General features: G+C 47.2%; 1 protein-coding gene across 5 annotated transcripts; it reads right to left on the bottom strand.

The window, feature by feature from the left end:
- Window positions 1–490: 490 nt before the first annotated feature.
- POLR3H (RNA polymerase III subunit H) lies at window positions 491–16324 on the bottom strand. Of its 5 annotated transcripts, none has more exons than XM_075936114.2 (7): window positions 16059–16309; window positions 13314–13445; window positions 9994–10090; window positions 7059–7145; window positions 3924–3987; window positions 2723–2930; window positions 491–2070 (listed from the first exon to the last, which is right to left on the bottom strand). In XM_075936114.2, the coding sequence occupies exons 2-7, from the start codon at window positions 13422–13424 to the stop codon at window positions 2017–2019; spliced, it is 621 nt and encodes a 206-aa protein (XP_075792229.1). In that variant the 5' UTR covers window positions 13425–13445; window positions 16059–16309; the 3' UTR covers window positions 491–2016. The 5 variants fall into 5 exon arrangements, with proteins under 5 accessions (XP_075792229.1, XP_075792222.1, XP_075792251.1 ...); XM_075936107.2 differs by having other exon boundaries at window positions 16011–16304; XM_075936136.2 differs by lacking the exon at window positions 7059–7145 and having other exon boundaries at window positions 16011–16324.
- Between the last annotated feature and the right edge of the window lie 3312 nt (window positions 16325–19636).

Raw genomic sequence — 19636 nt, 5'->3', positions numbered from 1 at the left:
ATTTTTTCTGTTTTCTTTCATGTAGTGCCACTCCCCCACCAGCATCACCTGTTCTCTGTCCACTAGGGATGTTCAATTTTTACTTGAATAATCATGGAACTGTAACAAGTCTTATCTGTTCCATGATTATTTGATTGGCTCCTGGCCCTGGGGGGAACCTGTGTATTCCTGGGCCAGTTTGTGGGGAGCCCTCTCTTACTCCTGTATCCAAGGCAGCAGTGCAGGCTGGTAGGGAGAGCTTCTCCTTGAGGGGAGTCAGTTTAAAAACCAGCTCCCCCCACAGACCCTGCTGCCTCTATTAGAGGCAGCAGCATGGGGGGGCACTAGCCCCTGGCTGTGGGACACTCGGAGCCCTGTGAGTTTAACTTACTGTGCATAACCTACCTGTGACTTACCAATCTAGCATTAGAACTCAAAGGGGAAGAGGAAGTAAAACAGCACAGGCAGGGCTGTAACTTGCTCATAGTTTCATTCACTGCATGTGGCCATGAACAAACAGCAGCAGTAGTTTTTTATTGGTTAGACTGCTTGGATTCCATAGTTTTCATATAGCCAATGTCCCTTAAACTACAGAGAGGAGGGGGTGAAGAGCATTTTCTCTTTGAAGCCTATTCCTAGTACATGCTTAATCTGTTTTTCCTGTACTCCAGGCTAGGAAGTTCTGTAAAATACCCTACTTTTCTTTCCCATTAGCAGCCCTGTTAGAATGACAAGCAATGTTTGGTCAGTACTACATTAGAGAAACTTGGCAACAGCATAGATGGAACTTGATGGGCTCGGATGGCTGAGAAGATGAATTCTAGACTGCTTTGATTAAAATCTAAACCAGCAGTAGCCATGCTTAGAATTAAAGGGCTGAAATTATACTGTAGGAATGGTTCCAGTGACTTAAGCTTTGCTTTCATACTTTGAGGTCAGCAGTAGTAACATCCAATAGCATTCTAGCCCCCTAAAATGGCTGCTATTTAATCATGCATAACACATCATGCTGGCTCTAGGCCCTGCATGTTTAATGTTGCTTCTCTTAACTAAATGCCAGAAAGTATCTGCATTAAGATGAAGCAAGTCTCCCAAGCTGCAGGAGGCTGGGTTGTGTGTGGCTAGGAATTAACATGTATTCATCTAGTATTAATACCAGTCTTGCCCCTCCCCCATAAGGGACTGGAAGCATGGCCTTACCCAGCACTAGGGTCTCTTTTTCCTCTTAAAAAAAAGTTTTCAGTCAAGCCACCCATAGAATTGAGCTTATTTTGCATCAGATCACAGGCCATCCACTGTAACAGAGCATCTCACTCCAGCATCATCTCAGGGAGTTGCTTTCAGAAGACAGCAAAGGATTAAAAACACCAGCTAAATTGCTTCCTAATAAGCAGACATCCTTCCATCATTGTAGCAATTCACATAATAGAACTGCAATTCCCTCATAGTGCAGTGAATCTTCCTCTACAGGTGGTATCCCCATACCTGCCACAGCTCTGAGCCTTCCCCATCCTTTCAGCACCAGGGTTTACAATGGTTTAGGAGCCAGTGCATCTCCTCCATACTTTGCAGTTTCCTCTCCTATTGAGAGAGCAGCATGTCCCTCTTCTGTGTTAAGGAGACAGACTCTTGCTTATACTTAATTACATCTCTCAAGACTAGGTGTGGTAGGAAATGACCAGTTTCTTCTGGCCAGACAGCACCCCCCTGACCTGCCACTACACTAACTTAGATTGCTTTTTTCCAAGACAGCAGAGACTGACTTTGGCATTTGACCCCAATTCTGCTGACATCCTAGATAAAGTCCCAGATGAGTTTGTGGCTGCTGGGCTCATGTGCCTGTAGCTTCACTTGTACAGTTCTAATGGAGGTATTTCTTGACGGATGCCAGCTCAGCCTGGTGGGGAGCAAAGACAGTAACATGGAATCCCTGCATTCTTGTTCAATGTCCAGAGGGAAGTGATGCACCAGATGACTCCTGCAATCCCTGAAAGCATCCATCCCATTGGTTCCACGCAGAGCAAGTTCTGACTGCTGCTAACTGTTTGTCCACCACGAGAGGAGGCCCAGGCCAGGCTCACTGATGGATCCCTGTCCAGAGAGAAGGCAAAAGAAGGAGATGAGAATTTAAGAAAGTTCAGAGGCAAATAGCCAGAAGTGAATCTTTGATCCAACTTAGCAATCAACTGGGTATTTAAAAGAGGGGAGAATATCTGAGGTTTCTATTGGAATCCTCCTCTTTCCTCCCTGTCTCACAATAACCCTCAGAGGTCCAGCCTTCTCTGGACCTGGCTAATATTGTTTTGGGGCAGAGTATCACTTGAAGGCAAAGAATCACAGGCCTAGACAAAATAGGCCACTCAATAAGGTGCAGTGTTAGGGAGTGACAGCACTAATTTAGAGTCTTGCCTTTCTGCTGTGCACAGGCCTTTAAATTGTAAGTTCTTTGGGGGAAGAGATGGTTGGGCACAAGGTTATTGTGCAGCACTAGGTGCGCTTCTGTTCCATGTGCACAAGGCAACCTTATTCAACTTTCAGCCCCTCCTCAGAACTCCATACCAACATATTACACTGACAAACACCAGATACATATTTAATAAAGTGGAGCTCAACCTCATCCCTCACCTTTGTCATCCTTCGCAGTATTCTCTCTGATTTGGAGGGTAAGCTACTTGGGGAAGAGAGACTGTCTCTTTAAAATGCCACAGCCTTCTTCAATGCAGTGTGAATTACACATACTTACCACAAGAGTGTAGGGTGCCTCCTTCTTCTGCACCTCCTCTGTGGCACCAGAGGTGGAGGCCTCTGTGGAGCATGGACCTGTTGGGGATGTGTCAATAAAGCTCTCATCCACTACCCGGAAGCGGATCTCCTCCCCTGTGTCCATGTACAGGTCATGAGCCCCTTCTTCTGTCTCGTACTCCCACACCCAGACCTGCTCTGCTTCATCGCTGGCCAGTTCAAGAGTCAAGGCAGTAAAACAGATTGTGAAACTTCAGTGATTTTCCCCACTCAACAGACCATTCTCCCTGAGAGCCTCAAGGTAGGAGGCTCATTGTTTGAATGCAGGATTCACACTTCACCCACTTCTCAAACTGCACCATAGCTCTAAAACCCCACATGGTTCAGAACCCAGCTGTGGGGAGCTCTCTCTTTAAAAACTATGAGGAGGAGGGGAGAAGATTCAGATGCTGCTCCTGCCCCCAAACACAATTCCATTGGCCAGTTTTTAGCCAGAAACTGGTCAATGAAAACTGCCTGTATGAATAACAGGCAGCTACCAAGCACAACTGCCCTCCCTCCTGTTCAGTTACTTATTGAAGCACATGGCCAAGCAGGCAGAAACATTTTAAGCTCTGCAAGCAGGCCGGCTTGGCTACTGGCCAGAACCTGCCTCTGGCACCCCAGCCCCTCCCAGATCTGGCATCCCTATCTCTTGCCGGAGATCACAATCCTCTCCTACCCTAGGTCACAGTCCAAAACTCTGCATCCCAGTCCCTTGCCATAGGCCACAAATGCCTCCTTCACCCAAATTCCTTCTCAGACTCCATTCTCCCTCCTGCACCTCAATCCTTATCCCAACCTCCATCCCAGACCCTGCACCTCCTCCATTAATACCATGGATGAGTATGGCCCTCAACCTCTTTCCAAAATCTTGGAGTGGCCCCCCATAAAAAATGATTGACCATGCCGCTCTAGGATGTAGGAAAAAAGCCAGCTGTTCAGGTGACTTTGCCATTCATTTCTAGTAGGTGGCAGAGTAACCCAACAAGACCCATTTGGTGGGTTAGTTGTTTAAATGTGACACTGCCCCAGGCATGATGCTCCAGCTGCTGCCACTGAGCTTCTTTATGCATGCAAGGTTTTAAGGTGATAATTAAAAACTAGCCACTTCCCTCCTTTATTTAAAAAAAAAATCAATGTGACAGATGATTAAAGGATACAACTTAGCTGGCTGCTGCAGGGACTCTGGAGGGATGATAATATCATCGAAGAACCCAAGAGAAACTGCAAAGCAAAGAATCAATTTAGGAAGAAAAGGATCTTGCCATCAGTAACAGAGTACAGTAAAGTGGTACAATGTCAACTTGACATCTAATCTTTGGCTTTTTTAGTGTGAAGTACAGAAATTATTATTTTGCCTGACAAAGAACCCTACTAGATCTATAGCTCGACACTCCCACACGTCTGTTCTTTTAAGTGTTTATCTTTGAGAGTCCCTCAAAACAAGGAAGGATAGTGACACCCATAACAAACTAAGTAATGTCAAATCCACAAAGTAAACATTTTTCCCCACTAACTTCAGACATGGGGAGCAATCTCAGGTGCTGCATGTAATTATGGAAAGGCAAGAGAACTTCAACCAATGTAACTTATGGGGATACATATACTTATTTAACCAAATGGCTCTCAGAAGCCATGTTAAATGAATTCCAGACAGGACAAATTTATGCCCCCATCTGCCAATGATCTTATCCACCTGCATAATCTAGTGGATTATGTCTTGCAAGCCAAATATGGCTCACTAGGGAGCCAGATATGGGTCTATTGAAGCTCAAGCCGAGCCCCTCTTTGCTCCCCCTACACCAGGGATCCTCTCCCCCATCACAGACTCCCCTGCTTGCCCCATCCCTGCAAGCCACTCAGAAAGGCATCTGTCAGCCACTTGTTTTTACAAGAACAGGGGGAAGGGGCAGTGGTGCTTCATGAGCTGCTCCTGCCCCCAGCACAATCCCATTGGCTGGTTTCTGGCCAATGGAAGCTGCCTGTCTCAGGAACAGGCAGTGCATGAAGCACCAATCCCCCACACCCCTCAGGCTCTTATTCACAGAGCACATTGCCCTGCAGCCTGTGCAGGAGCAGGTCAGGCTCTTGAGAAAGTGCTGGGCTGCTGCCTGGGAGTCTCACTGGTATGTCTCCCAGCCAGAGCCTGCCTCTGGCACCTCAGCCCTCTGCCCCTGTACTCCACATAACCCAAACCCTCTGCCCCCCTCCTGAGCCCATAACCCCTCCCTGACCCTGCACTCCACTTCCCTGTTCTAGGTCATAATCCAAACCCCTGCACCCCAACCCCATGCCTTATGTCACGACTGCCTTCCTCACCCAAGCTTAGTGGCTGCCAACCCAAAAAGGTTCCCCGTCCCACCATAAATAAAGACCATGTTGAAACTTTTAGGGTGTGTCTAGACTGCCAAGATTTTGCGCAAAAGCACTTGCTTTTGCGCAAAATCTTGCCGCCTGTCTACACTGGCCGCGAGTATTTGCGCAAGAACACTGACTTTGTACTATACAAAATCAGTGGTTCTTGCGCAAATACTCTGACGCTCCCACTCAGGATAAGCCCTCTTGCGCAAGAGGGCCAGCGTAGACAGCCAAGTTAATTTCTTGCGCAAGAAAGCCCGATTACTAAAATGGCCATTGGAGCTTTCTTGCGCAAGAGAGCGTCTACACTGGCACGGATGCTTTTGCGCAAAAGCAAATCTTTTGCACAAAGGCACATGCCAGTATAGACGCTCTCTTGCGCAATTACTTTCAACAGAAAAACTTTTCCGTTAAAAGCATTTGCGCAAAATCATGCCAGTCTAGATGCAGCCTGAGTGTTGGACATAATATTTTACTTAATTTAAAAATGAAGCCTGGCTAATAAGCCCCCATCTGGCTGCAGCATCATAACACTCCTGTAAACTCCCCCCCCCACTCACACCCTAACCCTGAGCCCATCATACCCCTGAACCCACTACCCTGAGCCCTTCACAGCCCCACATTCCCAGACACCTGCAACAACACTCCTGCTCCCACCACACACCTCAACACTGTGCCCTGGGCCCATCATACACCCAGAACACCTGCCCTGAGCCCCTCATACACTTTAACCCGGACTCCTGCACCCCCACATTCCCATGCCCCTGCCATAACACTCCTGCATTAGGGATGTTAAATTGTATGTAATCAGCTAATTGAGTAGTCAATGGAAATTCTATCATCTACTCAATTAGTTGATAAGGGGGAAAACCACAGAGCCGCAGCAGGGTTATCTCCACCTGGCTCTTACTCCACTTAAAAGGCAGAGGCACAGCCTGGGACCAGGCATTGGCCAGGAATCAGCTGATTCTCAGCTTGCACCCATCCCCCACTGTGCCTCTGCCTCCCTGCGGAGATGGTGCTGGGGGGAACTGGCTTTTAAGATGGCTCCCCCAGCACTGGCTCCTATTCCCCCCCCCCCTTGCTGCATCTGATAGACCATGGGGAGGAGGGAAGCAACTAGTTGAGTAGTGACTCCATTACCCAACAAGCATATGCTTATCGGGTAGTTTACTACTTGCCTGGTTGCTTACATCCCTATCCTGCATCGCCATTCATCCCAACCTTGCTCCCTGAGCCAATCATACACCTAAATCCCCTACCCCGAGTCCCTCATATACCTCAACCTAGAATCCTGCACCCCCACATCCCTAACCCCCTGCCATAAGATTGACAGAAGACAGCCTGAATGCGTGCATGAAGTTGGATTTGACCAGTTATGATGTAAACATCAAAGAAATGTGAGAAAAGATGCAGTAGCAGAAATCCTATTAAATAAAGTCTGTGAGTACAATGTTTCATTTATGCTATTATTAATCATTATGTCAATTATCAATAATATTAAGTTTTATAATTTCAGTCATGCAAATGGACATTCTTAAACAGCTCTTTGTTGACCACATATTCTGAATTTTGATGTAGGCTGGCTCTTTGGTTTGTAAAGGTTGCAGACCCCTGTTCTAGTGGATCCCAGCTCTTCCAGAACATGCACATATAGAACTGAATAAAGGAGACATGTGGATCTGGGCAACCCCCTCAGGAAAGAGGGCCCACAGCCTGAAACGAGAAATTTAATTAAAATTGCTTCCATATTCTTTTCACTCTGGTTCCCTGTCAGATGACAGTCATACTTAGTTACTGTTGACCAAGCTAAACTAAAAACAATGACTTAGGGTTGAACATCTCTGTGTCTCAAATCAGTCTCACAGTTTAGGGTGCTGGAATCAAAACAATGCCTGACAGCTATGGTCTCCCTAGTATCAGAAGTTGCAATTTACCGTGAACTCCATCCTGACTGCAGCCTTTAATCTCCCCGATCAGAATTTCATCCAGAAAGGGATGGAACACAACATACCGGAAATGCACTGAAAAGAAGCAAAGATGCCATGTCTGAGAGTCACATACTTAATTTCCTTTGAGTGACAGCCATTTGAAAATCTACCCCATGCCCTCAAAATTTTGTAACCGATGTTTCTTTAGCAGCTTTCAGCTCCATGCCAACAATAACAGGAGCACAATCAAACCTCTACAATACTTTTAAGTTATTAGGAATCATGTGCTGTGTGTGTAATTGGTTTAGTAAGTAACCTTGTTACTGTAACACTCCCCACTCAACTGTTTGCTCTGAGAAATTTATAGTCCAATACAAAAAATAAGCAGCAAGTGTGGCAGACACTACTTCTTTCTCCCAAGTACAACAGAGCCCTGCTCTTCCTATTGGGCATTACTACATTACAAATAAGTACCACCAAGCTCTTATCTGAAGATCTTAAGAGCATTTCAAAAGATCATTATAATTATCCCTATTTATAGACAGGGAAAACGAGGCACAGAGAGTTGCAGTGACTTCCCCAAGCAAGCCAGTCACAGAGCCAAGAATAGAACCCAGGTCCTTTGAGTTCTAGGCAATGCCTAAGACTCTATACCACACTAAGGGCACATCTACACTATTCAGAAGATCAATGCTGCCGTGGTTATCTTCCCACTAAATTGAATTCAGAGGGTGCCCCCGTCGACACTGATACTCCTGCTCCTCACGAGGAGTAAGGAAAGTGGATGGGAGAATTTGCTCCTGTCAGCCGCCTGCTGTATGGACGGCGGAAAAATGTTGTAAGATACTTAGATTCCAGCCAATTAATTTACATAGCTGGAGTTGGGTATCTTACTTTGACCTTCCGTTGTAGTGTAGACCAGGCCTAAATAATGCACTTTGCCATTGAAAAACAGCTGGCACCTAGGTGGAATGCAATAGTTGGATGACAGTGCACAGCAATGCTACATAGCAGAGAGGCTCAACTTTAGAGAAATTCTCATTTTGATTTCAGAAGCGAATTTTAAAAATATCTTTAAAGCTGTCTTATTTACTTTCTTATTTTTATAAAAGGCGCTTTTCCAGCCCAGGAAGCGATGGGAGAAATTGCTCCAAAGTACAGTTACAACCAATTTTAATTCTCTCATCACAGAATTTCAGATAGGTTCCCCCAGCAATATTTATACCAATATTTATTACTATATATTAGATTGTGAGAGCATTGTAAGTATGCTAGACACTCAACACAAAGAGACAGATGCTTGTTCCAAAAACCTTATGAATTACAAAGATAGAAGAAGTGATAGTAAAAAAGTATAACATACAAGGAAATTGGCATGGATGGGGATTACTGGTTCCAACAGATTATTTTTTGACTTTGTAGTCATCTCACACATTAAAGCTGTTAGAATCCAAAATCCTGGCTGGTTATTCTAATTGGCAAAGCAGAACATAACCCAACTTTGTTGTTCTGCAAGGCAGAACTAACCAACCAAGTCTTTCTCTAGTGTAAGTTAAACAGATAAAACTGGTGATGGGAACAGAAGTGAACACATCTGGAGAGGCCAATTTTAGACAATGTGCTTGTGGTGAGAAAAGTAACTTTGATGTCTCAACCTTTTGTTACTAGCTAGGAACTCTCCTGGCTACTGGGATGCTCTGGGTTTCAGAAGGGCTGTGCGGTTGCTTTCTGTAATAGATGAAATGCCGGACGGTGGTTAGGGATGTCAACATGTAGATGACTACACGATTAACCGATATGCCTGACCTCATCAGTAAATCCTGTCATCTACATGCACTCTGTATTAGAGGTGGCAGGGGCAACAGAGGAGGTTGTCATGAAGGAGTCCCTATCTCTGTATCAGAGGCAGCAGTGTGGGGCAGCAGGTGGAAACCAGTCTGAGCAGGAAGCCATTTTTAAACCAGCTCCCATCCTGGACCGACTTCTGCCTACCACCTCACACTGCTGCCTCTGATACAGTGGGGCCAGGAGCGCAGTGACTGCCAGCCCAGCCCCCAGGGACTATCAAATAGTCGTGTAACTACTAAAATGTGATGCGGTTCCACAACTATTCAATTGCATGCTATCTACTAATAGTGGTGGCAAGCAGTGCTCAGAAGCATGATCATTTCTACAGCTTAACACATGCCTGAGTCATATATCCAGTTTCTACTGCAGGCTATCCCAGTGCCCAGGGACAGATATTGCAATAGTTCTCTTTGTCCAGCAAAAGGGTGGAGGTAAAGCCAGTGGCTATTCTGGAACACAGCTGAACTGACTTAACTATTTAGGCAAAAAAAAGCTTTGTTAATACAGAACTCAGGTTGCAGGTACTCAGTTTCCTGTGCACCTCTTGTCCTTCCAGCACAAGAGAGTTCAAGTTCTCAAAATGCAAATGTTACAGAACAAGGAAGTGTGGCACTGAGACCCCTTGCACAAATATCAGCACTAAGAGGAAAAACCTTCAAACATGAGAAAGCCAGGAAATGCAAATAAGGTGATACTTGCCACACAACACAACCTTCACTCTGCTCCCTTAGAGCCCCACCCTAAGGAGTCCCTCGGGCAGAACACAAGAGGAAGGAATGGGGTTGGATGCCTTCCTCACATTTTTATCCAACTAGCAGCAAGTAGTTCCCACTGTAGTGATTCTGCTCAAAGCACAAGGAAGGTCTGTTGGAGTGTAGGAGCAGGTAAGCCAATTTACAGTTGCAGTGAGCACACAGAAAACAGCTGCCTTTGACAGGGACAAGTGATATTCTGTGATGTTCCCCTTGGGATCTCTACCTTGGCAGAATTATGATTGTGAGCCTTGAACCATTCCTTTAGCCTTCCTAGTATGCTAACTAGAGACTCTGGAGTATCCTGAGAACTGCACAGCTAAGAAAAAGTGGTAGCAGACCTTTAGTGTGCGAGGCACCATCCCCAGGAAATATGTACGAGTCTTCCAGCTTTGTGATGTCATACAGACAGATGCAGAGGCCAACGTTGTACACAACCTGTTCAGAGGAAAGCCAAAAGCAATAAATCCTTGGAACCTGAAAATAAATAAATTCCCTCAAATCGCTAACATATGCTACTCACACACAAGTTAAGCAGGAAGCTTATGCAAATGGCCAACCAGATGAGTTGCCACAGGAAGAACTGGACAAGAGATTTGTCCACAGATCAAAGCACTGTACAGGTGCATACCTCAGCTCTTGTGGGGGAAAATACAATGCATACTCCACCTTCTAGGGACCATTCTAGCTGTCTTACAGGCATGGGAAGGCACATGTTGACTTACTCAAGACATAACTGCTGCAACTTGAGCCTTTTAGGTGGCTGCCCAAAATGGGAGAAGCGAGTCTCATGAGTGGCTTAGATAAATATCACCCTACTAGATGAGAAAATAGCATATCCAGAATTAGCTCTTCCAAAGGCCAGAAACACCCATTGCTGGGTAATCATGCCCTAGAATCTCTTTCTGCAAGAGATGCGCTTCATTCAGAAGTCATGTCAGGGCAGGTGAAGAAAACCTCCTGCCCCAATCATGATGCATCCATCATTAATAGTAGACCCATCAGGGAATACTCAGATCAGAAGGAGCTAGTCTATATTATAACAGAATAGTGAAAATATTAAAGATGCCGGTATATCCTAGGGGCTTGGGGCTGCCTAGCAACCCAAATTACAAATAGAAGAGACTTCTTATTCATCCCCACAAACCCTTACAACGTATTAAGTGTCCCAAAAACGGGGCTGGCTTCTGCCATTCCTTTAGGAGTTTGCTCCTCAGCCTATCAAAAATCTTTTCTGATGTTCAGTTCCACTTTGTTTACCTTTATTCCTGTTCATTCCCCAACATACAAAAATCCTGAACTTTCCTACTCTCTGTTCTTCAAACACTTGTAGCTATCATCTCATCTTAAGTCACTAATGGCCAAGTGAGACATATTTAATACTTCCATATAAGTCAGTCTTCATAGCTCCTGATCATTCTTGCTGGTCTTCTCTGAATTCCCTTCAGTTACCTAAGTAGAACTGAATTCTACATTCTAACCATAGTTCTGATGTTGTGTCTACGGATTTTGACAGGGGTCGGCAACCTACAGCACACATGCAATAAGTGGCATGTGAGCCAATTTTGAGTGGCACGCGTGGAGGGAGTTCAGCCGCCCCCTCCCCTGCAGCAGCTGGAGACTTGAGGGCTTCCTGTTGGAAGGGCGAGCCAGGAGGGTCAGGGGGAAGGCATGGGCATGTAGGGGCCAGGGTAACCCCACAAACAGAATGGGCAGTATGACCCCGCACTGGGCTCCATGTCCCTGGGGCTGCCAGTCCAGCCTGGGCATGCAGCTCCCAGGAACTAAGGAGTTAACACTCTGCTTGGAGAGGGGGCGGAGCTGGAGCTGCTCTGCAGATACAGGGCAGGGAGGCTGGTCACAAGCTGCTGCCTCCCTGGGGCACCTGGCCCCAGGCTATGCCATGCTACTCCTTGCAGGGGGGGGGGAGGAGAAGATAGCCTCTTCTCCAGCATCCTGCTGCACCTGGCAGGGCTGGAACCAGCCCCGAGCAGCCCCAGGCTCTGCCCACTCCAGCCCAAGAGCTGCAGCCTTCAGGTGAGGGGCGAACCCCGGCAAAGGGCTGGGCCGGGCAGAGAAGGGACTCTGTCCTCATTCCTCCGGCCCCTCCTCGCCCCAGTACTGCTCATCCCAGAGCTGCTGACCTATCGGTGTGGACGCTGGGGGCACAGGGATGTGCAGGTGGGAGGGTAAAGGAGGATGCGGGGGCAGGTGTTGCACTGAGGGGCATGGGGCAGTGCAAGGGATCAGGTGGGGGAGGGATGATGGGGTTGAGGGAAGCAAGGCTGGAGCAGAGGGAAGATGTGGGGGGTTGTTATATAATTCTACTTTCCAGAAGTTGCACTTTCCTTTACTCCCCACTTCTTTGCCTCCCTCCCCAACTAGCTATTTGGCTCCATTCTCACCCTCTCACTTTTTCTGCGTTACTCCCCTAACCCCCTTCCATTCCCAAACCCGCTCTTGTACCCGCACCGTCTCCTGCCCCCAAACTCCCTTCCAAATCCTGCTCTCCTCACTTCCCCTCCTGCCCAGCTACTGCATCTCTATCCCACTCTCTGGCAGCACTCTGTCCTGCACATTGAGCCCCTCATTTTTGTCCCCACCCCAGAGCCTAAGGGGGTCCACAAAATCCACTAACTCTGGAACCCCAGAAAAGTAATTCTGACCTATGAGAAGCCCTGAACCTCAGTCCTCCCTGTCCCTTTCCCTTACCCCCTGGAGCTGGAGTGCCAGAGGAGTGAGGTGTCTCAGTTGGGGGCCACATCAGTGAGGGTTGAGGGGTTTTGGAGGTGGGGTTTTTTTTTTTTTGCGCTTCTCACTTGTGTGGTCCCCAACTGATTTTTCTGTGGGTCAGTGACCCCCAACCCAAAAAAGGATCCCCATACCTGCCATAAAGAAAAAACATGGAAATCTTTTGTGTTGGACATAAATTAATAGTTTACTTCATTTTAAATAAAGTTTAATAAACTAACATGAGAAAGTTAAAACACTTAATCTGTTTGATAAATTAAACTATTCTTCCTAGCTGCAGCTGGTTCAGAAAATATGGTCACCGTACCTAGCCTGTCCCTGTCCCTTCCTCCCCCCAGCACACAGATCTGTAAATAGAAGTGAATAAGTTAAATCTTGGCAACCCCTGGTCTTTGGTATGATGCCTTTTTATATGCTGCATCAAATCTCATCAGCTTTTTTGTTGTCAGATCACATTTCAAGTGTTTAGTGCACAGCAGCTAGATATGAGCATCCGATTGTTACTTTTCAACATTATTGTTTTCAAGGTACTTCCTTCCTCCAAGATGTACAAGGCTGAGTCTCTTATTCCTACTTTCTACTCCTGCCAACTACTGTAAGTTTCATTCATGATTTGTCTGCCTCACGGGGCATCCTTCTCAGTTTAGTATTCATTCAGAATATCACTACTGTGCTCTTCCCCTCCTTGTTCTCCATAATTTGAAGTCACATTAAATAACACCAGAGCCATCACCTTCTCCAACTCAACATTGTTGGTCATTATCCTTTGTATGATGGTTGTATACATAGTTTTCAGTCTTTGTAATGTTCCTCATATACAAGCCATTCTGAATTTAATTTTCTGCTGCTTACACTGTCACCCACAGCTACACAGAATTCTCGTTGACATGACCATTGCTTTAAGTTTTACCTTGTTAGCTAACTTCTTATTTAGCTCTTCAGTAATGGAGTCATTGAGTTTCATTTCAAACTGCCAGGGAGGAATCCGTACCGTATCCATCATCTCCACTAAAACAAACATGGTGGCTAGTAGCAAGAGTCCCTGGAGAAAGAGAGCAGAGGGCCAATAAGGTGGTTCACACTACAAAGTTTTGCTAGCATAGCTATGTTTGTTAGAAATCATGGGTGAGTGTGTGGGGAAGAGGGGAGAAAGAAGTCACATACATATCACACTAGATGGCTGACACAGCTATACTGGCAAATCCCCCAGTATACATGCAACTACGCTGACAGGAGCATGCTCCTGTTGGCATAGCTAATGATGCTTAGTGAGCAGAGCTCTCTATATGCAGGCCAAGGCTCAGTACTCTAGATAAAACATGAGATAAAACCCTTTCAGATCAGTGTGGGCCCAGAATCTCCCCAACAGCTCCAGTTGGATGAGGTGTCTGGGAAATTGTTTGGTCTCTGCACTGTAGACATTTCATTCTCATGGAATGTTTATAAAATCTGGCAGTTTCAATTAAAAAAAGGTGATTCAGCTATGCAGCAAAATGATCTTTAAGATTTACTTGGTTAGAGGTTCTGCACAGTGAACCCCAACTAATAACTTTCTGTTTTTCCATTCAAGTCTCCAGCTCAATCCTATATAGTCATGGGCTCTTCCGATCAAGCAACATCTTTTCTTCACAGTGCAGTGCCTAGCAACAGGGCTTCTAAGCACAATACTAATACAAATAACATGACAGCTCAGAAAGAGCTCATCTTCAATGCTGAGGATATATCCATAAGACAAGACCAAGTGTTAGAGAGGAATTATGCCCTCTGCTGGCTTTGAAAGGAAGATCTCCTGAGAGAGCATGATTAGAAGGGGGGTTGGTTGGGTGGTTCTTAACTCATCTATCAGAGGGGTAGCCGTGTTAGTCTGAATCTGAAAAAGCGATGAGGAGTCCTGTGGCACCTTATAGACTAACAGATTTATTGGAGCATAAGCTTTCGTGGGCAAAGACCCACTTTGTCAGATGCATGTAGTGGAAATTCCAGAGGCAGGTATAAATATACAGGCATAAGAAAAGAGTACCAATCAAGAGTAAGACAAGAGATAAGGAGGTCAATTCAGTCAGGGAGGATGAGGCCCACTCCTAGCAGCTGATGTGGAGGTATGAACACCATGAGAGGAGAAACTGCTTTTGTAGTTGGCTAGCCATTCAGTCTTTGTTTAATCCTAAAACGATGGTGTCAAATTTGCAAATGAACTATAGCTCAGTAGTTTCTCTTTGAAGTCTGTTCTTGAAGTTTTTTTTGTTGCAGGATGGCTACCTTTAAATCTGCTACTGTGTGTCCAGGGAGATTGACGTGTTCTCCTACAGGTTTTTGTACATTGCCATTCCTGATATCTGATTTGTGTCCATTTATTCTTTTACATAGGGACTGTCCAGTTTGGCCGATGTATATAGCAGAGGGGTATTGCTGGCACATGATGGCATATGTTACATTGGTAGATGTGCAGATGAATGAACCTGTAGGAGAACACTTCAATCTCCCTGGACACACAGTAGCAGATTTAAAGGTAGCCATCCTGCAACAAAAAAACTTCAAGAACAGACTTCAAAGAGAAAAAGGTGTGTACCTCCAGGGCCCTAGCAGCAATTTAAAGGGCTCAGGGATCTGACTGCTTCGGAGGTAGCAATGCTAGACAAAAGCCCTGGGCCCTTTTAAATTGCCAAGTCTTGAGGCATCTGCCTCTTTTTCACGCCCTTCCACACCCCACTCACCTTTACGTGGAATAGCAAAAACCTTGTTTTCCCCTTATTAGGGGCTTTTTAAATTATTTTCCCGGGCACGTGGCACCTTGAGAAATATGGAACATGGCAAGAATAAGGGGTCGCTGCCAGCGCAGCCTGGCACAAGTTTTTGAGTCAGACCCATGGGTGAAGAGGGCACTGAGCCCGTCACTCTGCGGTTGTGTCTACATTGGCATAATCTTGCGCAAAAGCAATTGCTTTTGCGCCAAAACTTGCTGCCTATCTACACTGGCGGGGAGTTCTTGCGCACGTACACTGAGGCTCTAATGTGTGAAATCAGGGCTTCTCGCGCCCGCTCAGGGATAAGCCCTCTTGTGCAACTGTTCTTGTGCAAGAGGCCAGTGTAGACAGGCAAGATGAATTACTTGCACAGGAAAGCCCAATGGCTAAAATGGCCATCAGAGCTTCCTTGCGCAAGAGAGCGTCCACACTGGCACGGATGCTCTTGGCAAAAGCACAGGCCAGTGCAGACGTAGCCTCATGAGGGTTTCACTTCAGCCCCGGGGCACGTGGCACAAGCGGGGAACACTCCCCAGCTGCACTGGAGGGGTCGCTGGGCAGGGCGAGCCCTGGCGATGCCCCGCAGCGGGGAAGCCGCTACGACCGGGCCCCGCTACCAGCCTCAGCCTCGCCGGGCAGGGTCGCCGGGACAGCTGGGCTCGTGCAGCGCAACGGCGTTAACGGCCCGGCGTCAGAGCGCGCGGACCCGAGCTCCCCCCAGTCACGTGACCCAGCATGAACATCCATTTCCCCTCCCCCGTTCCAGGGTTACTAAGGAACCCGCGGGCGGCCCTCCAGCGAGACTGGACTCTATGATGCCGCAATGCATGGCGGGATACACCGGCAGTTGCCGGACGACCAACCTGGTTTCTCCCCAAGCAGCCTGCCTCTTTGACATCCCCCGCACCGACCTGTCCCACGTGCCAATAAGCAGCGCCCAGCCCCGGCAGCAGATAGTCCCGCACGCCGCGGCTGCCTCCCAGCTACTAGCCAGGTGACTTCCGGTGCGTGGGCCAATCGCCTTTCAGGGGCGGGCCGAATGGGCTGATTGACACATGGAGTTTAGCAGATGACCAAGGGGTGCCCCGAGCCGGGCCTAGCTCCGTGGTGGAGCTGGCGCGAGGTTGCGTCATTTTGCCCCTGGACCCAGCACGTTCGTCCCCCGCCTCCCAGTCTCGCGGGCGCCAGGCTGGGGCAGCCATGCCACGAGCTAGCCCCGCCCCCTCCCTCCGCGCTGGTGCCGGCTGGGGGAGCCGGAAACGTGCGTGCGGGGCGGGGCGGGGCGAGAAGTGTCTCGGGCGGGGTCGGCCCCGGCAGCCAGGCTGTCTCCGCCCGCGTTGCACTGTCAACAGAGCAGCTGCCGCCCCCACGTGTCACCCGCCGGGGCGGTGTGGCAGGGCAGCGCGCGGGGAGCCACGCCAGGGCTGTGGCTGACCCAGCCACGGGGAGGGGACCTCGCTAGGCCACAGGAAAACAAATTACAGGCCCCTCTAGCTCTGTAATTTTGTTGCGGGGTGTGAAGAAATATTTACCATTGAAATAAACGGACACAGTGGAGGCTGGGCTTAGGCAGCTGTGAGACAGTAATTGTAGGAGCAACAGGGTCCCCTGGTGCTAGTTAGATGCAGTTCCCAAAGACAAGCAATATACAAACGCGTCAGAGGGGTAGCCCAGTTAGTCTGTAACCGGAAAAACTTTAAAAAAACAACACATAGAGTAGTAGCACCTAAAAGACAAACAAAACGTGTACAATAAACTTACAAACAACAAATACTCTGGTAGACTTTAAAGACTAACAAAACGTGTAGATAGTATCATGAGCTTCTGTGGGCGCAACCCACTTCTTCAGATGACCGGAGTGTTAAAAGTCCAGATCCAAGAATAAATAAGGGAAGGGGGGAAAAAAGACAAAAGGCTGGGTAAAGAAAAAAGAGAGATAGTGAGTACATCAGTGGTCCCCAACCTTTTGGGGCCGCGCATGTGCCCGGGGCCCGGTACGCAAGAATGGCTCGGGCCAGCCCCGGTCATTAGGTGGGCGCACATAAATGCCCTGGCGGGTGCCATGGTAACCACAGGCACCCTTGGGGACCACTGGAGTAGATGGTTCAAATAATTTCAAGAGGCTGATAAGAACAATTAGCACCTCCATTGTTGGGTTGGTTGGTTAAGTCATTCAGATGTGGAAGGTAGTGTGCCAGCCAGCTGATGTCCCTGTTCATCCATTTGCATAAGAATTAAACTTGTAAATGAAGTTAAGTTCCAATCCTTCCCTGTATTTGGCTTGTGGAATTGGTCTGAAACAATACGGTGACTTGGAGATCCATTAATGAGTGTTAATGGATTAAAGTGTTCTCCAACACTTTAATCCAGGCAGAAGTTTGCGTTGGGGGGAAGGTTGGGTACATAATGAGCAAGGTCAGTAACTGATGCCTGAGCCCAGTGTGCTTATTCCATGCCTATAACCAGTGCAGTGTTCTTTTGTGTGATTTATTTTGCTAGTAAATTCAGTTTATTTTATTTGTGCTGCCATAACTTCAACATGTCACAGTGTTTGCAACTATTTCCATTATATTTTTCAGGAGAGAACTGGGGGTCTGACAATGTAGTGGTAGAAATTTGGCATCCAAAAAGTATGAGAGTCAGTTTATGTTTTTGACATATAGGAGGCTGTTTGAAGTTTTTCACACTGAAGAGAGGCTGCATCTTTTTTTCCTTCCCTCTGCAGTTTGGGACATAGATGACCTGAAATTGTGGAGGGGTTCCCACTCCTAGTTCTTCTTCACAAGAACATTTGACAATTAGTAACCTTCACATCAACAAGGCCTGCTGAAATGTATCCTATAATACTCAAGGAGCTGGTTGTAGAGATATTTGAACCATCAGCTATTATCTTTGAAAAGCCAGGAAGACAGGAGAGATTCTAGAAGACTGGAAAAGAGAAAATATAGTGCCCATCCATAAAAAGGGAAATAAGGACAGACCAGGAAACTACAGACCAGTCAGCATAACTTCTGTGCCAGGAAATATAGTGGAGCAAATAATTAAGGAATCAATTTGCAAACATATAGAAGATAATAAAGTGATAAATAACAGCACGGATTTGTAAAGAACAAATTAAGTCAAACCAACCTGATAGCTTTCTTTGACACGGTAATAAACCTTGTGGATGGGATGAAGTGGTACATGTGGTATATCTAGACTTTAGTAAAACATTTGACACAGTCTTGCATGACCTTCTTATTACTAAGCTAGGGAAATACAATCTAAGATAAGTGCATAACTAGTTGGAAAACTATTCTCAGAAAGTAGCTTTCAATGGCTTACAGTCATGCTAGAAGGGCATAATGCTCGAGGTTCCACGGTGATCAGTTCTTCTCATTATCTTCATTAATTATTTAGATCAGTGTTTCCCAAACTATAGGCCGCAGCCTGGAAAAAAATACTGGACCTCAGCGTGGCTGCTGGGAGGGGAGCGGGGCGGGCTGGGAGGAGGTGTGTGTGGGGGAAACTGGCCACCGGGAAGCAGGGTTGGGGGCAGCGGGGCTGCCTGGAAGAGTTCGGAGGGGGGAGAGCAGCTGGTAAAAGCAGGTCTCGACGGGGGCAGGGGCTGGATGGGGGAAATTGGGAGGAGGAGGATGGGAGAACCAGCCTCCAGAAGCAGGACTGGATGGGGGCAGTGGGGCTGCCCAGGGGAGATCGGTGGAGGGCGAGGGGGAACTGGCCGCCAGAAGCAGGGCTGGACGGGGGAGATCAGGAGGAGAAGGGGGGAAGCAAATCGGCTGGCAGCAAGTGGAACTGACCCAGGCACATGCAGACCCGGGGCACATGAGTGAATCCGGCCCCAGGGATTCCATTTCCCCCCCCCCTTTCCTCCATACCCTCCCTCGAGTAGTTGCGAACTGCCTGGCTGGTAGACACACTCACGGAGCCTGAGCACATCTACCAGCCAGGCAGTTTGCAGCTACGGACTGATACACCTAATAATAATAAAGCTTACCTAATTAGAAAATACTGGACATTTTATATGTCCGGTATTTTCTCAATTTGTTTCCTGGACAGAACCCTCAAATACTGGACTGTCCGGTACAAAACCGGACACCTGGCAACCCTACTCTTCCTTGTACCCTCCCTCCTAGACAGATACCCTACCTCCAATCTGCTCTTGCTCCCACCTCCTGGAGTGCCCATGCAGCACTGGGTCCCCCAAGCCCTGACCCAGGCTGGGCGGAGGATGCAGCTGGGTGAAACGCTAAAAGTTTATTCATTTTTAATTATTTTTTTAATATGCGTTTATATTTTTGGGCTGCAAAAAAACAGTACTGAAAAAAATCGGGTTCCAACTAAAGTAAAAAGTTTGGGAAACCCTGGTCTAGTCAGCTTTCTATCTATCTTACAGTCTATTTATCCAATCCATATTCCCTTAACTTGATGGCAAGAATATTGTGGGTGACTGTATCAAAAGCTTTGCTAAAGCTGGCACTGGGGGCTT

This window comes from Pelodiscus sinensis, chromosome 1 (genome assembly GCF_052426305.1).
Source record: "Pelodiscus sinensis isolate ZL-2025 chromosome 1, ASM5242630v1, whole genome shotgun sequence".
Classification (NCBI taxonomy): Eukaryota; Metazoa; Chordata; order Testudines; family Trionychidae; genus Pelodiscus; species Pelodiscus sinensis.
This window is presented reverse-complemented; position numbering and strand designations above follow the sequence as displayed.